This window comes from Octopus bimaculoides, chromosome 5 (genome assembly GCF_001194135.2).
Source record: "Octopus bimaculoides isolate UCB-OBI-ISO-001 chromosome 5, ASM119413v2, whole genome shotgun sequence".
NCBI classification, from domain to species: Eukaryota; Metazoa; Mollusca; class Cephalopoda; order Octopoda; family Octopodidae; genus Octopus; species Octopus bimaculoides.
In genome coordinates, this window is record NC_068985.1 from 25612747 (window position 1) to 25629302 (window position 16556).

General features: G+C 32.9%; 1 protein-coding gene across 1 annotated transcript in view; it reads right to left on the reverse strand.

Moving 5' to 3' along the window:
• The window catches only part of LOC106874390 (uncharacterized), a 280957-nt gene that overhangs the window by 168227 nt on the left and 96174 nt on the right, over positions 1-16556 (reverse strand). Inside the window, exons 47-56 of the mRNA XM_052968226.1 lie at positions 15565-15759; positions 14175-14297; positions 12144-12335; positions 10185-10313; positions 8139-8324; positions 5552-5668; positions 4821-5003; positions 3301-3438; positions 2870-3052; positions 2242-2376 (exon numbers count right to left, since the gene is read on the reverse strand). Coding sequence (XP_052824186.1) covers positions 2242-2376; positions 2870-3052; positions 3301-3438; positions 4821-5003; positions 5552-5668; positions 8139-8324; positions 10185-10313; positions 12144-12335; positions 14175-14297; positions 15565-15759 — 1581 coding nt within the window. The remainder of the gene's footprint in view (positions 1-2241; positions 2377-2869; positions 3053-3300; positions 3439-4820; positions 5004-5551; positions 5669-8138; positions 8325-10184; positions 10314-12143; positions 12336-14174; positions 14298-15564; positions 15760-16556) is intronic.

Here is a 16556-nt window from a genome sequence, read left to right on the forward strand (position 1 = left end):
TATATATATATATATATATATATATATATATATGCATAACATATATATGTATGTAGATAAACATTACCAATACTATGTATTTAAGAGTACATGTGTTATTTAAATGACAGAAGCTGTGATAAAAAACACAATGTATCTCAGAGATGGGTGGAATAAAATCATCCCAGAAGTGATCACAAAAGCAGAAGGTATATATATCGCTATATTTGCACTTTAACAATATCATGCACTCATGTCACTTCCAAAAACAAAATTGAAACCTCTAACCGGAACTATATATAGATAGTGTAAAAACAATTTGCTGATTTGCAATGGTGCTGCACAAATAGAATAAATTCAGATTATGCAACCTACATACATTTCCACTGCACAAAGTATGGGCAGTTGCATATACAACCGGGCATAATTTTCTGTGTGGTTTCATTCAGAGTCTTTCAATCACTAACCCAAAGAACTGCACAATATGACTGAACCCAAAACCTTGTGGTTAAGAAGCAAACTTCTCAGTCCCACAGTTTTGACTGCCGCTGCATACAACCATATCTGTATGTGTCTGTGTTTTATGTATGCACACGTGACTGTGCATAAATGTTGACATTCCCCAGCTTTGGTTGTGGGAAATGGTGAATAATATTTACATTCCTTGTTGATTCTATGACTGATCACTCTGCCTTTCCAGATCCACAAAATAAAATACCTCTAACTTGAAAATCTGGTAAAGTTTAGCATCAGTAAGAGTGCCTAGTTTTAAAAAAATCCTCCCAGAAATATGTCCCTGTCCAACTTATGCTAATAAGGAAATATGGATGCTAAATAAATGAACAAACTTATATATCATATTTTTAAATACATGAAATAGTTCTATATATGTTTTTGTGCCATAAATTTATACATACTATATATGATATACCTATCACCTTAGAGTGTGATGATTATATGCTTGAAAAACCCTGAGAGTTATGCTAGTGAGAGAGAACTTGTATTTGTTAAATATTCATTTTCTTTTTTATTTAAGAGGTTGATAACAATGTGGAATGAGATAGAGCTAAAGAAAGAAACTAAGTTTATACTCTGCTTTTGTTATGGTTGTTTAGCTTCGAATCAGTACTGATTGAGCAGACCTAGACTACACAGTGAATAGCTTGTTTACAAGCCAGAACATGCTTTTAGCATATTCAAACTGATATCAATATTGCACTTTTATTTATCACCACTTACTGCACTCACTCCGTAATTTAATTATGATGAGCTGTCAATTTGTACTGCCAGCCAACATATGTTGACTGGAAAAACATGAGAGATTGTCTCTCTTATCAGTGCTACTGCCAGGTTTCTGTGACTGAAGAGAAGATAACTATTCCAAAATGTTTGCATTCCTCACTCCAGACAGGCAGTGGTGTGAATTGATTTGGGTGTATTTTATGCCATATATCAACAGCAAAAAATTTTTTCCATGAGAAAACACAGTGCATGGCTTGTTTAAAAGTCCAAACATGTTTATTGCATATTTGAACTGGTATTAATATTGCATTTTTACTTATCACCGCTTAGCACACTCACCTCAAACTCTGTTTAATGTTTTCTTCCTTTCTTTTAAGATGAAAAAAGTGTTATTTGAGTACAATTTTTAGCTAGTCAAGCAATTATAAAAGGACTTTCCCCTTTGGCTTGTATGTTTGTGCTTTCTATTTGGTAATAGACTCTTTCCTATCATAAATACTCTTAAGGAAAGACATGCTAATGAAATGTTAACACAAAGCAGTGTTTAGACATAAGCAAAGTTTAGGTTAGTTAAAATATGTTTGTGACATATTTCAGCTGCTAAAAAGCAAATACACTGCAGTTACCATGGAGAAAATATCTCTCTTATAGTAAAAGGTATGAAAACATCCAATCTGTTTAGTGTAACCATCTATCAGGATATGCTAGTTTGACATATGCAGTGTAACCATCTATCAGGATATACTAGTTTGAAAAGTCTGAACATTAAGAAGAAAGTTTCTCATACAGTTATTAGTTTAATAATTATAAAGAACTGAAATTTTTTTTTTTAAAAGGAAAAATATTAAATTCTAAAGAGAAATTGTTTCAAAATGTGATTCGGTTGCTAATTATAATACTTATTTCTTCATTAGATATTGGTGTTTTAATTTAATTGAAAGAGACACAATGAAATAATAACATAAAGGAAAAAAATATATAAAAGGTTCATGTAAGAACTGCTTGAAATACTTTACTCACCTGAAAAGCAGATGCTCCATTTTTAGGCAATGGTTTCTTCAACATGATAGTACCATCTTGTTGGTTCAGGAAAAAGTACGTTGATGCACCATCTTTCCAATTAGCTTTGTACTCCACTGAATTAGGAGTGCTTGGCTAAATAAAGGGACAATGCAAATTGGAATAGTTAGTAAAGCAAAATATGAAGATACTGTATAAGACATCAACTAACTTTTCTCAACAAACTATGGACATTCATGCTGCTTAAATGTTTGACACGATAAAATTTGTTGCATGTAATTTTTGGACCTATTTTTAAAAATAAAATTTGAACTTCTTGGAATCATAAACAGGTAGTGGATCTTTTTTTCTTTTTTTTTTGTTACAATAAAATATCACTCTTTGCATTTTTTTTTTCATTTGTTTACACAGAGGTGTAATATGGGTGAAACTCATCCATGCAGCTCCACCACCTGATAAAGTATCATCAGTGTCTGGGAGGTAAACCTTTTGTTTTGCCATACTAGTGTATGTCTTTGTCATCATGGGAGGTGCACAACAGAAAGATATTATATTCTAAATGGAATGCAGAAGAAAATATAAAAGATGGTTATACTCAGTAGTTATTCAACAACCACCATATACATACCTTATCTGGATCAGTGGCATTGACATCAACTACAATTTGACCAACAGGAGTTGTATATTCTATGCTAACAGATATATCTCTATGTGAGAATGCTGGAGGGTTTCTATTCTTGTTTATCTGGATAAGGAGCATAGCTGTACTGGTCAGTGATGGTGAACCTCCATCTTTGGCCAGGATCCTCAACTGGAAAATAAAGATACAATTAAAATAACATATAGAACTATAAAACTTTTGGTTAATTTTATTATTCTAGTTTCAAATAACACTTGGAATTACTTGACTTATTGTAACACCCATACACAGAAAGGCAGAAATAAAAATGGGACTCTTTCTGACTCCCTTATGATGGGGAGATAAAAAAATGTAAAATTAGTCAACTTTTGCAGTTCTTGCAATATGAAATAAAGAAGCATATCAAGTGAATAACTTACTTTATAAAGACTGTCACTATCTTGCTGAAGATCATTTTGTCTTGGTACTGTTATTATTCCTGTTGAAGAATCAATACTAAAGAGGGTTGGGGCTTGGTCATCTCCAATCAGAGATAGGGAGACATCATTAAAGGGTTTCTGAAAGTGAAACAAATAATATGAATAAGAAATCTTGTATAGTGTCCATCTTTTGTATTCCATAGAAAACAGCCACTACAAAATACCACATTACAAAATGTACCTATATTTATAGTGTATATGATACAGAGGTAACTTGAAAACATAAGCTTCAAAGGATCTAGATGTGTTATAAGAATTCAAAATATGCAGAGTTTATTGCACAGGTGGTGAAGACTGTATAATTTAAAGTTGTTCTGTTTCATTGTAGTTTTATACTCAGAACTTCAATACTATTATATTACCCAATTAAGAGGTATGAGATACAGCAACAGAAGTTCAAAAGAGAAAACTTCAGAGTTGAAGAATTCTCATGTTTGCTATATGATCTAATATCTTTTGATCTAAGTCATCTGGACATTACACTGCTTGAGACATATTATAAGTATAATTTTGAAATGCAACAAACCAATGTATTAAATATGTATTATTATTGATTGGACTGGTTTACGTGAGAATGTTTGCTGAAAGAAGATAGAAAAGTTTTGAAACTAAGTCAAAGTTCTTAAGTGATTTTATTTTGAATGCTTCATCTATACTCTATCATGTAGGCTTTAGCTGTCCTGGGTATTAAGAGGAAATCAAGGCATAGCACATCTACATTGTTATGAAATTTTTAGTAGTAGCAGTAAAGAAATTCTTTGCTACTTATAATGATAGAGTAACATAATTAGACACAAAAACAGAGGTTGCTTATTTAATCAATATTGATTGATCTTTCATTTTCTTAAGATTAAATTTGATATTTTTAACAGGAAAACTATTACACATAATGTATTAATATCACTGCTACATAGCATTTAAAGTTTATTTCTAATTTAAAATACAATATTTAATTGCATTATCTCTATGTGGCTCATTATATGCTTATTCTATGTATAAAGCAATAGCGTTGTTTAAGTACATGTTAAGGTTAGGATTAGGGTCAGTTTGTGGCCCCTACTCTAGCCTCAGACTGACTAACACTCTGTGAGTAAAATTAGACAGACATTGTGAAGAAGCTTATTTTATATCAAAAATATGCATGTATTATATATATATGAGTGTGTGTGTGTGCATGCATGTGTGTGTGCATGCATGTGTGTGTGTATGTGTAATAATTTTATATTTGGGTACCTGATGCTATCAGCATTATGGAGGTATGTATATATCTATAACCTCATGCACATATACATGCACACACACAATCACACACACACACACACACAAGCGTGCGCGCGTGTGTGTGTAAATATCACTTGTTTGTATATTTGGCATTGAATGACGTCCTACATGGAGTTAAGGTGGGATGTCACATAAATCAGCAAGAATGAATAATGCAAAGTCACTACAAAACTTCTTACCACATTGTCCCGGTCAGACACGGTAACTGTATATAATTGATTACCAGAAACAGTTGTAGTAATATTATTTGGTAGATTGACAAACTGGGGTGCATAATTATTCCTTTCAACAAAAATTGTCACAGTTATGTTGTTGGTGGCTCTCTGTGAAGGAGCACCCAAGTCCTTGCCCAATAGAACAAACTAGAGAAACGAGAAAATGAAACAACAAAATACATATTAGCATTAATAAAAAAAAGAAACACTTGAAGAAAAGTAACATCATCATCATCATCATCATCCTCCTCATCATCATCATTTTAATGTCCATTTTTCCCATGCTTGCATGGGTAGGACAGAATTTGTAGAGGAAAATCTTCTACAAGTCATATGCCCTTCCTCTTGCCAATTGTCCACAACCTTCATATGATGTCAAGATAAGGTTACACTAACTCTCTCACACACACACACACACACACACACACACACACACACATATATATATTATTCGAAATGTACAGTATTATAAATCCATCACGGCTGATGTCATACAAGCAGTGTTGTTTGTTTCCAATGTTCTGCAAGAACATGTCTGACCACGCGGAAATATACCTTACTTGGAAACAGATAAACAGGTGACGATTGACATCTGGAAGAGTATAGGGTATACAGCCAAGTATCAGAGTTGATATGATTAGCCAAAGTTCAATGACTAAATCTGGTAAAAGAACAATGTAATATAATATAAATACCTTGTATTCTGAAGGTTTGGAAGGGTCATCCAGAAGAGGTTTCACAAGATAGATATCACAGCCATTGGGCATAGTGGTGAAATAATTATTTGGTGAAGCCATTTCACAACTGACACCCTGGGAATAATTTAAAAAAAGGAGCAACATTTAATATATTCAGTGACAAAGAAAAATTATATAATCAATGCTACATAAAAGATAGAAAAAATACCATAGAGCATTATATCAGTTTTATTCATTTATCTAATTTATGAACTGTAGAGGAGTATATAAAGTAGTGGACTAGTAGCAGCTCCTGTTTGTCATGCTTCTTGATTGGACATTTTTCTTTTTCTACATTCTTCAGTTAACCTCGTAAGAAAGTTTTTTGCCATAGTCAAGAATCCTTACTTTAACAGAAAACAGCTTACCAGCCATACACCTAATGGTACTGAGCTGAAAGTTTAACAGTAAATCCATGAGTCTCTGTTTATGAAAATATATAGTATTTATCCTGTTTTAGGTGTTTGCTTAATTTTTATTTAACTAAATTATTTTTTACTTACCTTCTACATGGACAGTGGAAGCAAAACAAGATGTCAAGAATGGCAGAATGGAAGAATTTTAACAACATAAAACTAACAGTTATATGCAGCCTGCTGAATCTCCTCATTGTGGTAGTGGGGAATTTAGTGGTGAGGAGAAATATTTATTTATATGAAAATTAAATGATAATACTTTAAACTATTAAAGTATTAAATGATAAACAGTTAAACCAGTCATATCTGGCCAAAATATTCTACCTGTTTTATGTTCAAACCAGTTAGATTTTGCCTTTCATACATACCCTATACTGTCATTCTAAGAAAAATAAATAATTACATCGCTATCTCAAAACTATGAGATGATTCATGACTAATTCAAAACAATGGGAATAAATAAGCATCACATTTGACCGAAGAATCTGAATGCCAAAAGATTAAATATGGACTTCCATATCACAATTACAAAATTAGGAACAGAATTTGAAAAATCTCAGACAGTAGTTGTCATTTTCCTTTTAAGAACCATAACTTCTTTAAAATACTTGTACTTGCATGTATGTGCATTTATATGCATATTCTTTAATGAGATGTGTGTGTGTATATGTTTGTGTTTCAGTGGAGTTCATCGTAGGTAATAGCCATTCATTCATTCATCCATGGTTTAGTAAATATACTTGTATTAATTGTTCTTGTATCACTTGCAAACTCTGACAGGTGTACTGCTATTCCAACACCAGATCAATTTCTCTGGATAAACGGAGTGCTTCATCTTTAAGAGAAGCTGCCAGGCTTATAGAACTACTACTGATTAATGGAGTGAATTGTTCTTCCTTGGGGTATGTACTTTTAGCAAGTTGAATTTGATTATTGTGTGTTATGTCTTGGCTAAGGGCACAAAACAATATAGAGAGGATACAAACTGTTAACATTTTAGCTAGCTGTAGTACTCTGTAACTCATGTATCTGAGAGCATTTAAAGATAATTTTGAAAATGTATAATCTGACAGATCTACCCTGTTTGAACCTGCAAGTCATTTTGTCCCTAATACAATTTCTGTTCAGAATTAGTGAGAATCAAATTTTAAAAACTGCTATCTGCAAGTGTTTCTATAATATGAAGAATACAATAAAACGATTTTTGGAGAATAAAAAATGATAATCAATAAAAAAGCAGTTTTATCATAATTTAAAATTCATCTTTTACTTTCTGAACCCAAGCATATAGGAGAGCAGTGTTCAAGTCTACTGTGTTTAGTGGGTAAGAGAGAAATCTCATTCTGGATAGACATTAGACCAATGGTTTCCAAAGTGAGCAGTACCGCACTCCTGGGAGCGGTGAATAGATCCAGTGGGTGGAGTGCTAAAGAAAAGTGGGGGCAGTAATGGGGTGGCTAAAATGGGGAGGGGCAAAAGATGTAAAAACAACTAAATAATGGGTTAATTAGGTTAAGTTCTATTTGTGAAATGCAGTTGTTTCGAATTCGCTGCAGAAAATGGTGTATTTCTGTGGTGGTTTGGATGCCAAAGGGATGGCAGCTCAAAAAGGTTTGGGAACCACTGCACTAAGCTATATCATCATCATCATCAACATCATCATCATCACCGTTTAATGTCTGCTTTCCATGCTAGCATGGGTTGAACGATTTGACTGAGGACTGGTGAACCAGATGGCTGCACCAGGCTCCAATCTGATTTGGCAGAGTTTCTACAGCTGGATGCCTTTCCTAATGCCAATGTGGCTATCAAAATAGGAAAAACTGAGTGCAGCACTGTAATTAACTGATTACACTAGTTAACTACAAAACTGATGAACTTGTATATTAAGAATTAAGTATCATAGAATTGCATCTAAGTATCTAAGAATTATAGTGAAGTGATCTTAGTAGTAACAAGACAGAAATCACTGAATTTTCACTTTGTTGACAGTTATCTTATTCATGCGGTTATCACACCCTCACACTTTGCATGGAAGCAAAGAGGTTTAAAACCGTATTGAATTTATGAATTGTACATTTATTATTCATGATGTAAATTATAACAAAAAAATACCAGTATGTTTTTACCTCATTTTCTGGATCCAACAAACGTATTTGCAAAGGAAGCTTCCCCAAAGATTGAGTCTCAAGTACAGTGAGTTGTTCAGTACCTGACTGAAAAGATGGAGGTCTAGTGTTTCCAAGTACTAAGACCAGCAACACACGATTAACTGAGCTTGAAGGATTTCGTGAATTGGCAGCTTTAACACGGATCTTGAGAAATAAAATTGAAAATAAGAGAATCATAAATTTCTGAATCAATCAAGTTTTCCATTTTTAAGTTACACTTGAAGAATATATAGCAGACATGCATAAATGCATACATACATACATACATACATACATACATACATACATACATAAATGCATGCATGCACACACACACACACTTACATACATACATACATACATACTCTTTTACTCTTTTACTTGTTTCAGCCATTTGACTGTGGCCATGCTGGAGCACCGCCTTTAGTCAAGCAAATCAACCCCAGGACTTATTCTTTGTAAGCCCAGTACTTATTCTATCGGTCTCTTTTGCCGAACCGCTAAGTGACGGAGACATAAACACACCAGCATCGGTTGTCAAGCAATTCTAGGGGGACAAACACAGACACACAAACACACACACACACATATATATATATATATATATACATATATACGACGGGCTTCTTTCAGTTTCCGTCTACCAAATCCACTCACAAGGCTTTGGTCAGCCCGAGGCTATAGTAAAAGACACTTGCCCAACGTGCCACGCAGTGGGACTGAACCCGGAACCATGTGGTTGGTAAGCAAGCTACTTACCACACAGCCACTCCTGCGCCCATACATACATAATATATAGCAGAAATTAACTGTACAAGTAGATGTACAACTGTTACTGTTATGTTTGGAGCTCTACAAAGATTTCTATGATCCAGTCTGCTTTCTGTATAGTTTTTTTAATTAACCACTATACTGAGTAGTATTACCAGTTATGAGCTACAGTGCAAATGTAAGAATTATATGGATAAGCACGGTTTCTTTTTTAAAGTTCCTTCATTGTAAGGAATCATGTGATTGGGAAACAAGTTTCTTACAACACAGCCACTCCTGCACCTATAGATAGATAGAGAGAGAGAGAGAGAGAGAGAGAGAGAGAGAGAGAGAGAGAGAGAGAGAGAGAGAGAGAGAGAGAGAGAGAGAAAGAGAGAGAGAGAGACAGAGAGAAACAGAAAGAAACAGAAAGACAGACAGAGAGACAAGCAGTGAGCTAAGGTAACTCCCAACCATTACTTCTTGAAGCACATCTGCTTATTCCATCATTACAATCAGTATATATCCATAGTTACTATTGTATGTAAATCAAAACTCATATTAAAATTGAGAATTATGGAAATATTACTTGCAGAGTTATTGAATAACTAAACAAGAAAATGGAAATTTTTTTGGTATTATTTATTCTCCATTTCACATGTTTCATTTGCTAATAGGAATTACAAAGATTTATATGTCATACAGAAATTCTTTAGAAATTCCTTCACATAGCTGTATAATATATAAATCGTTGTAATTCCTATTAGCCAATCAAACACATGTAATGGAGATTAAATAATACAAAAAACTTCTATTTTCCTGTTTTGCTATATATATATATATATATATAGACACATACATACATACACACATACATACATACATACATGCATGCATGCAGGCATGCATACATACATACATACATACATACATACATACATACATACATACATACATGCATACATACATGCTTAGATTCACACAGATGCTTAAAGGAGATTTTGGATAAACTGGGATTTTCAGAAAGAGAAATTGACCAGTTGATTCGTACATTTCAAGTCCAATCTGTGAGTGGAACAGTAAAAATATACAAGACTTTTCTCAAGTTCCAAATGTGAACTTGTCTGTGTTAACTACATCCCAAAGATGGAGCCTTGTATCTTTGTTGGGAACCAACTCCCTCTTCAGTGGAAGATTTATAATAATTAAAAAAAAAGAAAACATACATACATAATGTTATGTATTTTGTAGAATACAAAGATATTAAATACATACCCGGTGCTGGGGAATATTACTTGTTAATGTTCGTTTTGTAGTTATTCTTCCTGATTGGCTATCGATGCTATAATACTCAGTTGCATTATCATCACCAATAATTGAATATCGTATGTCATTGAATGGAAACTGCAATGAAGTTTGATTGAAGAAATAATGAAGTGGATATAAAAATATCAGTGACATATAACGTAGAAAACTCAGAATTAAGATAACTCAGATGGATTCCACAAAATTTTGGAATAAACTTTGTGAGGATATTATGAAGCACCATTTCAAATGTACTGATGTTCCAGACATACTAAGTCACATTCTTTGTTCTGATGCCTGGTAGCAGCCTATTTATTTCATTTACTCTGTTAATGTTCTTCAATAACTAAGTAAAACCATCACTATTACCAAAACTGAAAATGAGGAACGGCACAAACAGTACCATATTTTTTTAAATAAATAAACTAACTGCCAGTTAAAAGACGATTGTTGATTCAATTGATTATACCTTTCTTACCATCAAAATATTGCTTTGTTTCTTTTTGAAAGAAATCAATCTAGTAAGATCTGGCCTAAATTGTTTTGAACTCGCCTTTATTTAAATAAAATGATTTTTGTTTTTTGCTGTCAGTATTCACAGCTGTAGAAATTTTGAATTATCAAAATTCTAAATTAGACACTCTAATTATTAATTAACCCAACAACATTATGATAAAGATGTGAGATAAATCTACAAGCATGTACATTTAGCAAACATACATTTTAAAATTTTATTGTGAAAAGCAGACATTAAGGATAAAAATAGGTTTTTCCATTTGTGACCAGGAAGAAGGATCAATCTCACTAGTTTCGATATTTATAACAAATTCATCAGAAATTAGTCCATCTTCCCATGGCCAAAGAGAAAATAGTATCTGTTATAGCACATACAATCTTGAATATAACTTAATTTATATATGCTACTATTCTCTTTGTGGTCAGAAGAGGAGTAATCAATACCTGATGAAACAGTCATAACTGCAGAAACTATCCTGATCAATCTCTTTCTCTGGTCACAGGCAAAAACATTCGCTTTACTCATGGTGCTTACTGTTCACAGTGAAAGTGCAAATAAATAATCATTAAAAGCACACACATGTAAGTTTACCATTCATCCTTCTCTTAACCGTAAGCAATGCTTCTACTAAATCATTTATATGGACAATATTTGTACTTTTAAGAAAACTAGATAGACTGATTTAGTTCTATGTAATTCTGTGCATACTGCATATAACTGTAAACTATTATTATCTCTGTGGTCAGAAAATGAGCAACAGATCTTAATGGAGCAGTAATGAATATTGGTTTTAAGTTTTGGCACAAGGCCAGGAATTTCGGGGAAGAGGGTAAGTTGATTATATCGACCCCAGTGCTTAACTGGTACTTATTCTATTGACCGCAAAAGGATGAAATGCAAAAATCAACCTCAGCAGAATTTGAACTCAGAATGTGCAAATGGACAAAATACTGCTAAGTATTTTGCTTGGCACACCTGACCATTTTGAAGCAATAATAAATTCTGCCACCTGACCATCTTGAAGCAATAATAAATATTAGCTAGTCAAATCCATTCCTTTTTCTAACTATAGAGAAAAACATTTGTTTTAGTCACAGTTTCTACCTTACACAGCAATACTAAAAAAGAACCTTTACAAAACACATATGCTCATAAATTTATCTTGTATCTTTATATATTTAAGAAAACATGCAACCAACAGAACCATACTTAACTATAAAATACCATTATCCAATAAAGCATTTTATGTTCAGCTTCCTTGAAAGAGATGACTTTAATATGCTTAATGTTATTTTTAAATTAACAATTTATGATCTTTAAGTAAATGTAACTTCAAGTTAAAGATATAAATTTGTTTCTAAGTACACCAACTAGTGAACATTCTAAAAGACAATTATATATTTTATACTTACAGTTGTATCATTATCTCTTGCTTGAACTGTGACTAAAACGCTCCCTGCAGCCAATCCAGTATTTACTGATAATTCCCAATCTGTTGGTTGAATGAATTCAGGTGGATAGTTGTCTTTTAACAGATTGATTATTATATCTGCTGAAGTACTTTTTCGACTGGGATTACCTTTATCATAAGCATATGCCTTCAACTGCATTAAAAAATTGTTTTATAAAATAGAAAAAGATTATAAAATAATAATAATAATGATAATTGATTAAAAATTTTGTAACACAAAAGAATTTCTTAAATTATAAGATTTTTTTTAACAAGAAACATATCTATATATATATATATAAATATTTTCTCTTTCAACACATTATTTTTTTTTTTTCAAAAATTGCACAGCATTATTATATATACGTAGCATGTGGTATCATTATAAACAAGGCAAATTCTAGCCATTTCTCTGCAAACTAAAAAGACAATGAACAACTTCCATCGATTTTCAAACCTTAGTGGGATCTTATCAGAGGTATCCACATCACTTTGACAAACTCCATAGAAACAAGCAGCCAAACTGCTTATATACTCAACAAATGCAGCAGTTACTCTATGAAGGAGTCCCTAATTTGCATACCAAAAGCATTTAACACTCTATAAATACCAGTAGCCTGTCAATGGGGATCTTAGTCCACACAGCATCAAGGTATGATTATATATTTTTCATTTCTACAACTTTTCCTTTCATTACACTTTTCTCGGCAGACACTGGATCAGTTACCTGCAAACTTTCATTATCTTTTAAAGTGTATGCAATAGTACGATTCCTCAATGAAGCATTTTCAGTAGAAGGGCCTTTTCCTGTAACAAATGGCTGAGATTCTCTAATTTCAGAATTTTCTACGTGTTCTTCACTAGTCACTTCCATCAACATTTCATCTGGAGTCTTTTCAAGGAGGACTTATTTAATATCCTCAATCACAAAAAGGCTTGTGTTTTCTTTGTCCATTTTAACTTTCTTAGCAACTGGTTTGTTTTCAATTTCAACAGATAATATTTGCTTACATTTGAAATCTTCTAGTATGACTCGCTTTAAATGTATCGTAAATTCTTTTTCATTCATTTTTTTCTTCCTGCCAGAATTATTTTTTCTCCTGCCAGAATTATTTTTTCTTCCACACAGAATTATTAAATCCTTCACATGGACTTATTACCATTATCCTTTTTTTGTTCCACACAGAACCATATTTTCTTTTTCAAAATACTGCAGGTAGTACCAAGTCTACATTACTGGAAGCACTACTACATATAGCGACCTGATTTATAAATCCTTCAAATGGACTTATTTTTTTTCTTTCACACAGAATTATTTTTCACCGTGTGTAGTTCAGTTCTGTGTAGAGTTCCAGTTTTATCAGACATGTTTTTTTCTTTAGGATCTTTTTTTATATATATATTTTTCACTGTGTGTATATTACTTTTTACTGTGTGTAGTTCAATTCTCTGTTGGCGTTTATTTTTTTCTTCAGAATCTTTTTTTATATATATTTCATCGTATATATTACTTTTCACTGTGTGGAGTTCAATTCTGTGTCAGAGTTTGAATCCTTTAAACTTCCCTTCATTGTTCTTGAATGTAGGTCTTCCATTTCGATACTCCTACAAGCGTTTGTAACCTCATTACCACTGTTATAACAACACCGTTATACAGTGGGAGGCATCCTTGTTGCCACTGTTATGTTCCACATTATGACGACGTATTTTGTCATCTCTGTGGGACTGGCCTGAACAGTGTACCTCGCTAGGTCCACCATTTATTAGTAGTGGACCAGACCACTTCTCATCTGCAGATAAACATGCAGATAAACAATTTTATTTATGAATTGATGAGTATCTGCTTCAGGTAAAAAAAATGTGTGTTACTAAGTTACTGTAACAAAGAGATATGCTGCCAGAAGTGTTATTATTAATTAAACAAGTGCAAGTATAAGACAGAAAGATACATTCTAAAACAGACAAAAAGGCAAAGAAACAGTAACACACATACTCGAATTGGAGAGACTGTTTGTTGTGGCATTTCTTGTCTGACACTGATAGTTCCTGTTAAAGGATCCAGTGAAAATAGTGAAGATGGTGACTCAAAACTGTATTCTACTACATTGTATGGAGCCTGAAAAAAAAAAAAAAAAAAAAAAAGAAAAGGGAAAAAATTATGATTCGAAAGTATATTCTGTTGTTAAACTTAAACAGAAGTGTCAAACATACAGACTGCAGGCCAGATCCAGCCTACAGCAATGTATAGTTTAACCTCTAGCTAAATTTTCTAAAGAGCAATGTTGTTCTCATCACTGAATTTTAAAATATTCTGTGTAAAATTTATGTTGGTAGCATATGTTCAGAATCATGATCAACACCAGTTCTAATTAGTCATATCAGTGCACCCTAGGATAACTTATGTTACCTGAATCACCAAAGAGAAAGCTTATGAATCTATATACAAAAAGATGTGGTCTGTCTTCTCATGGTTTCATCTGTACACTCTGTGAGAAATGAGTTGTTTTTCAAATTCATGTACATGTTGTGTGCCAGGATGAATTCTAGAAATATGAATGATTGGACTTCTCAAGAACTACCATTTGGATAATATCTGACTTTGTTTTCTTGATATACTTATATACTTATATACATATATATATGTATGTATGTATGTATGTATGTATGTATGTATGTATGTATGTATGTATGTATGTATGTATATGTACCTCGTGAATGATTTTTCCCCACACAACCCTACACATAAACTTAAACACTTCTTCACAGACTTTCCTTTATTGTTAATAAAATTGCTATAATTTTTATTTTCCCTTTTGCTCATTTATTTTGGCTTACATTACAAATAATTTCTTTACAAATAACTGTCCTTATCTGACCTGCATGAACTAGGTAAAGCTTCAGTCCAGCCCAGAAAATCAAAATGAATTTGGCACTCTTGGCTTGGACTCTTAAACCCTTGACAATAACCAAGGGAAACATTGACTTTTACCATAGTCCAGTGATCTTTTCATGCTCAAGATATATTTGAGAACAAAAAGCAATGTTTTTGCACATAAAATGTTTTAAGGAAAAAAAAATGTATTACAAAATTATATTTCTACATTTTATAAAAAAACTATAATATAATTTTTTTAATTGTAAAATATTCTGTATAAAATATATATCACTAATATGTTTTCAGAGTGGTAACCCATCACAGTTACAATTAGCACCAGCAGGAAATTTTTGTTATTTCAGCCAATATATATAATTCAAACCATTGAAAATTATTAGCACTTCTTTATTCAACAGACAAAGCATAGTTGTTTAAAATTTCATATTTTTCTATATGAAATAGAAGTTGAAAAGTGTAAGGAACAAATAAAGAGAAAAATGATCCATACCATTACATCATTGTCTCTTGCTTGTAATTGTAGGACAACTGAACCAGGGACATCAGTTTCTTTAATAGTCTTTGTAAAAGTGCTTTGTGTCAGGCTTGGGGCAAATAAATTTCTCTGAATATTAACTGTGACCACAGCAGTTGCAGATTTGCGGTTTAAAGTTTGGAGGTCACCATCAAGTGCTCGCACACGAATCTGAAAGATAACAGTAAAGAAAAATACTTTGGGACATGGTAACATTATGAAAGCAAGGAAAAACAATTACAGAATGCTAAAACACTTATATCACAAGAAAACTATAAGAACTGTTAAAACGGTTTTAATGTAAGTTATTGATTAGTTTTTTGATATTCAGCAACATCATCATTGTCATTGTCATCATAATCATCACCATTATCTTCATCATCATCATCATCATCACCACCACCATCATTATCATCAATGTTTTAATGTCCATTTTTTCAGGCTTCCATGGGACAGACAAAATTTGTTGAAGTAGATTATTCCCATTTTCATAATCTTTCTTTCATCAATCATCACCTGTTTCCAGGTAAATTAATAGTTTTGTGATCATTTGAACACAAAACAGCTCAAAAGCAAGTCATGGTTTTATGGAAGATTGCAAGTGAATGGTGCCACTTTTATGAAAGTGATGTTTGAACTCAATGACAAGAACACACACACCTTCGAACATTGGGCCTCAACGAGGCAATGACTTCTGACCGAGACCTTTGGAAATATGCTGTGCGTGAGAAGACCCGGCAAGCCAAGTAGCCAGCCCACTTATGCGTACCTTTCCTTCATTGCACACTAAACTCCGCTTGCGAAGAACTGTTGAGGCAAGTGAAATCGAAACCAAACTAAATTCGGTGACTGGCACCCATGCCAACGTCGTCTCCTTCTTTTGACACGATACTCAGCTTGTGAAGACTTATTGGGGCAAGCGAAATCGGGATGGCACCTGTGCCCAGCGTCGCCTTTCTGACACTTGT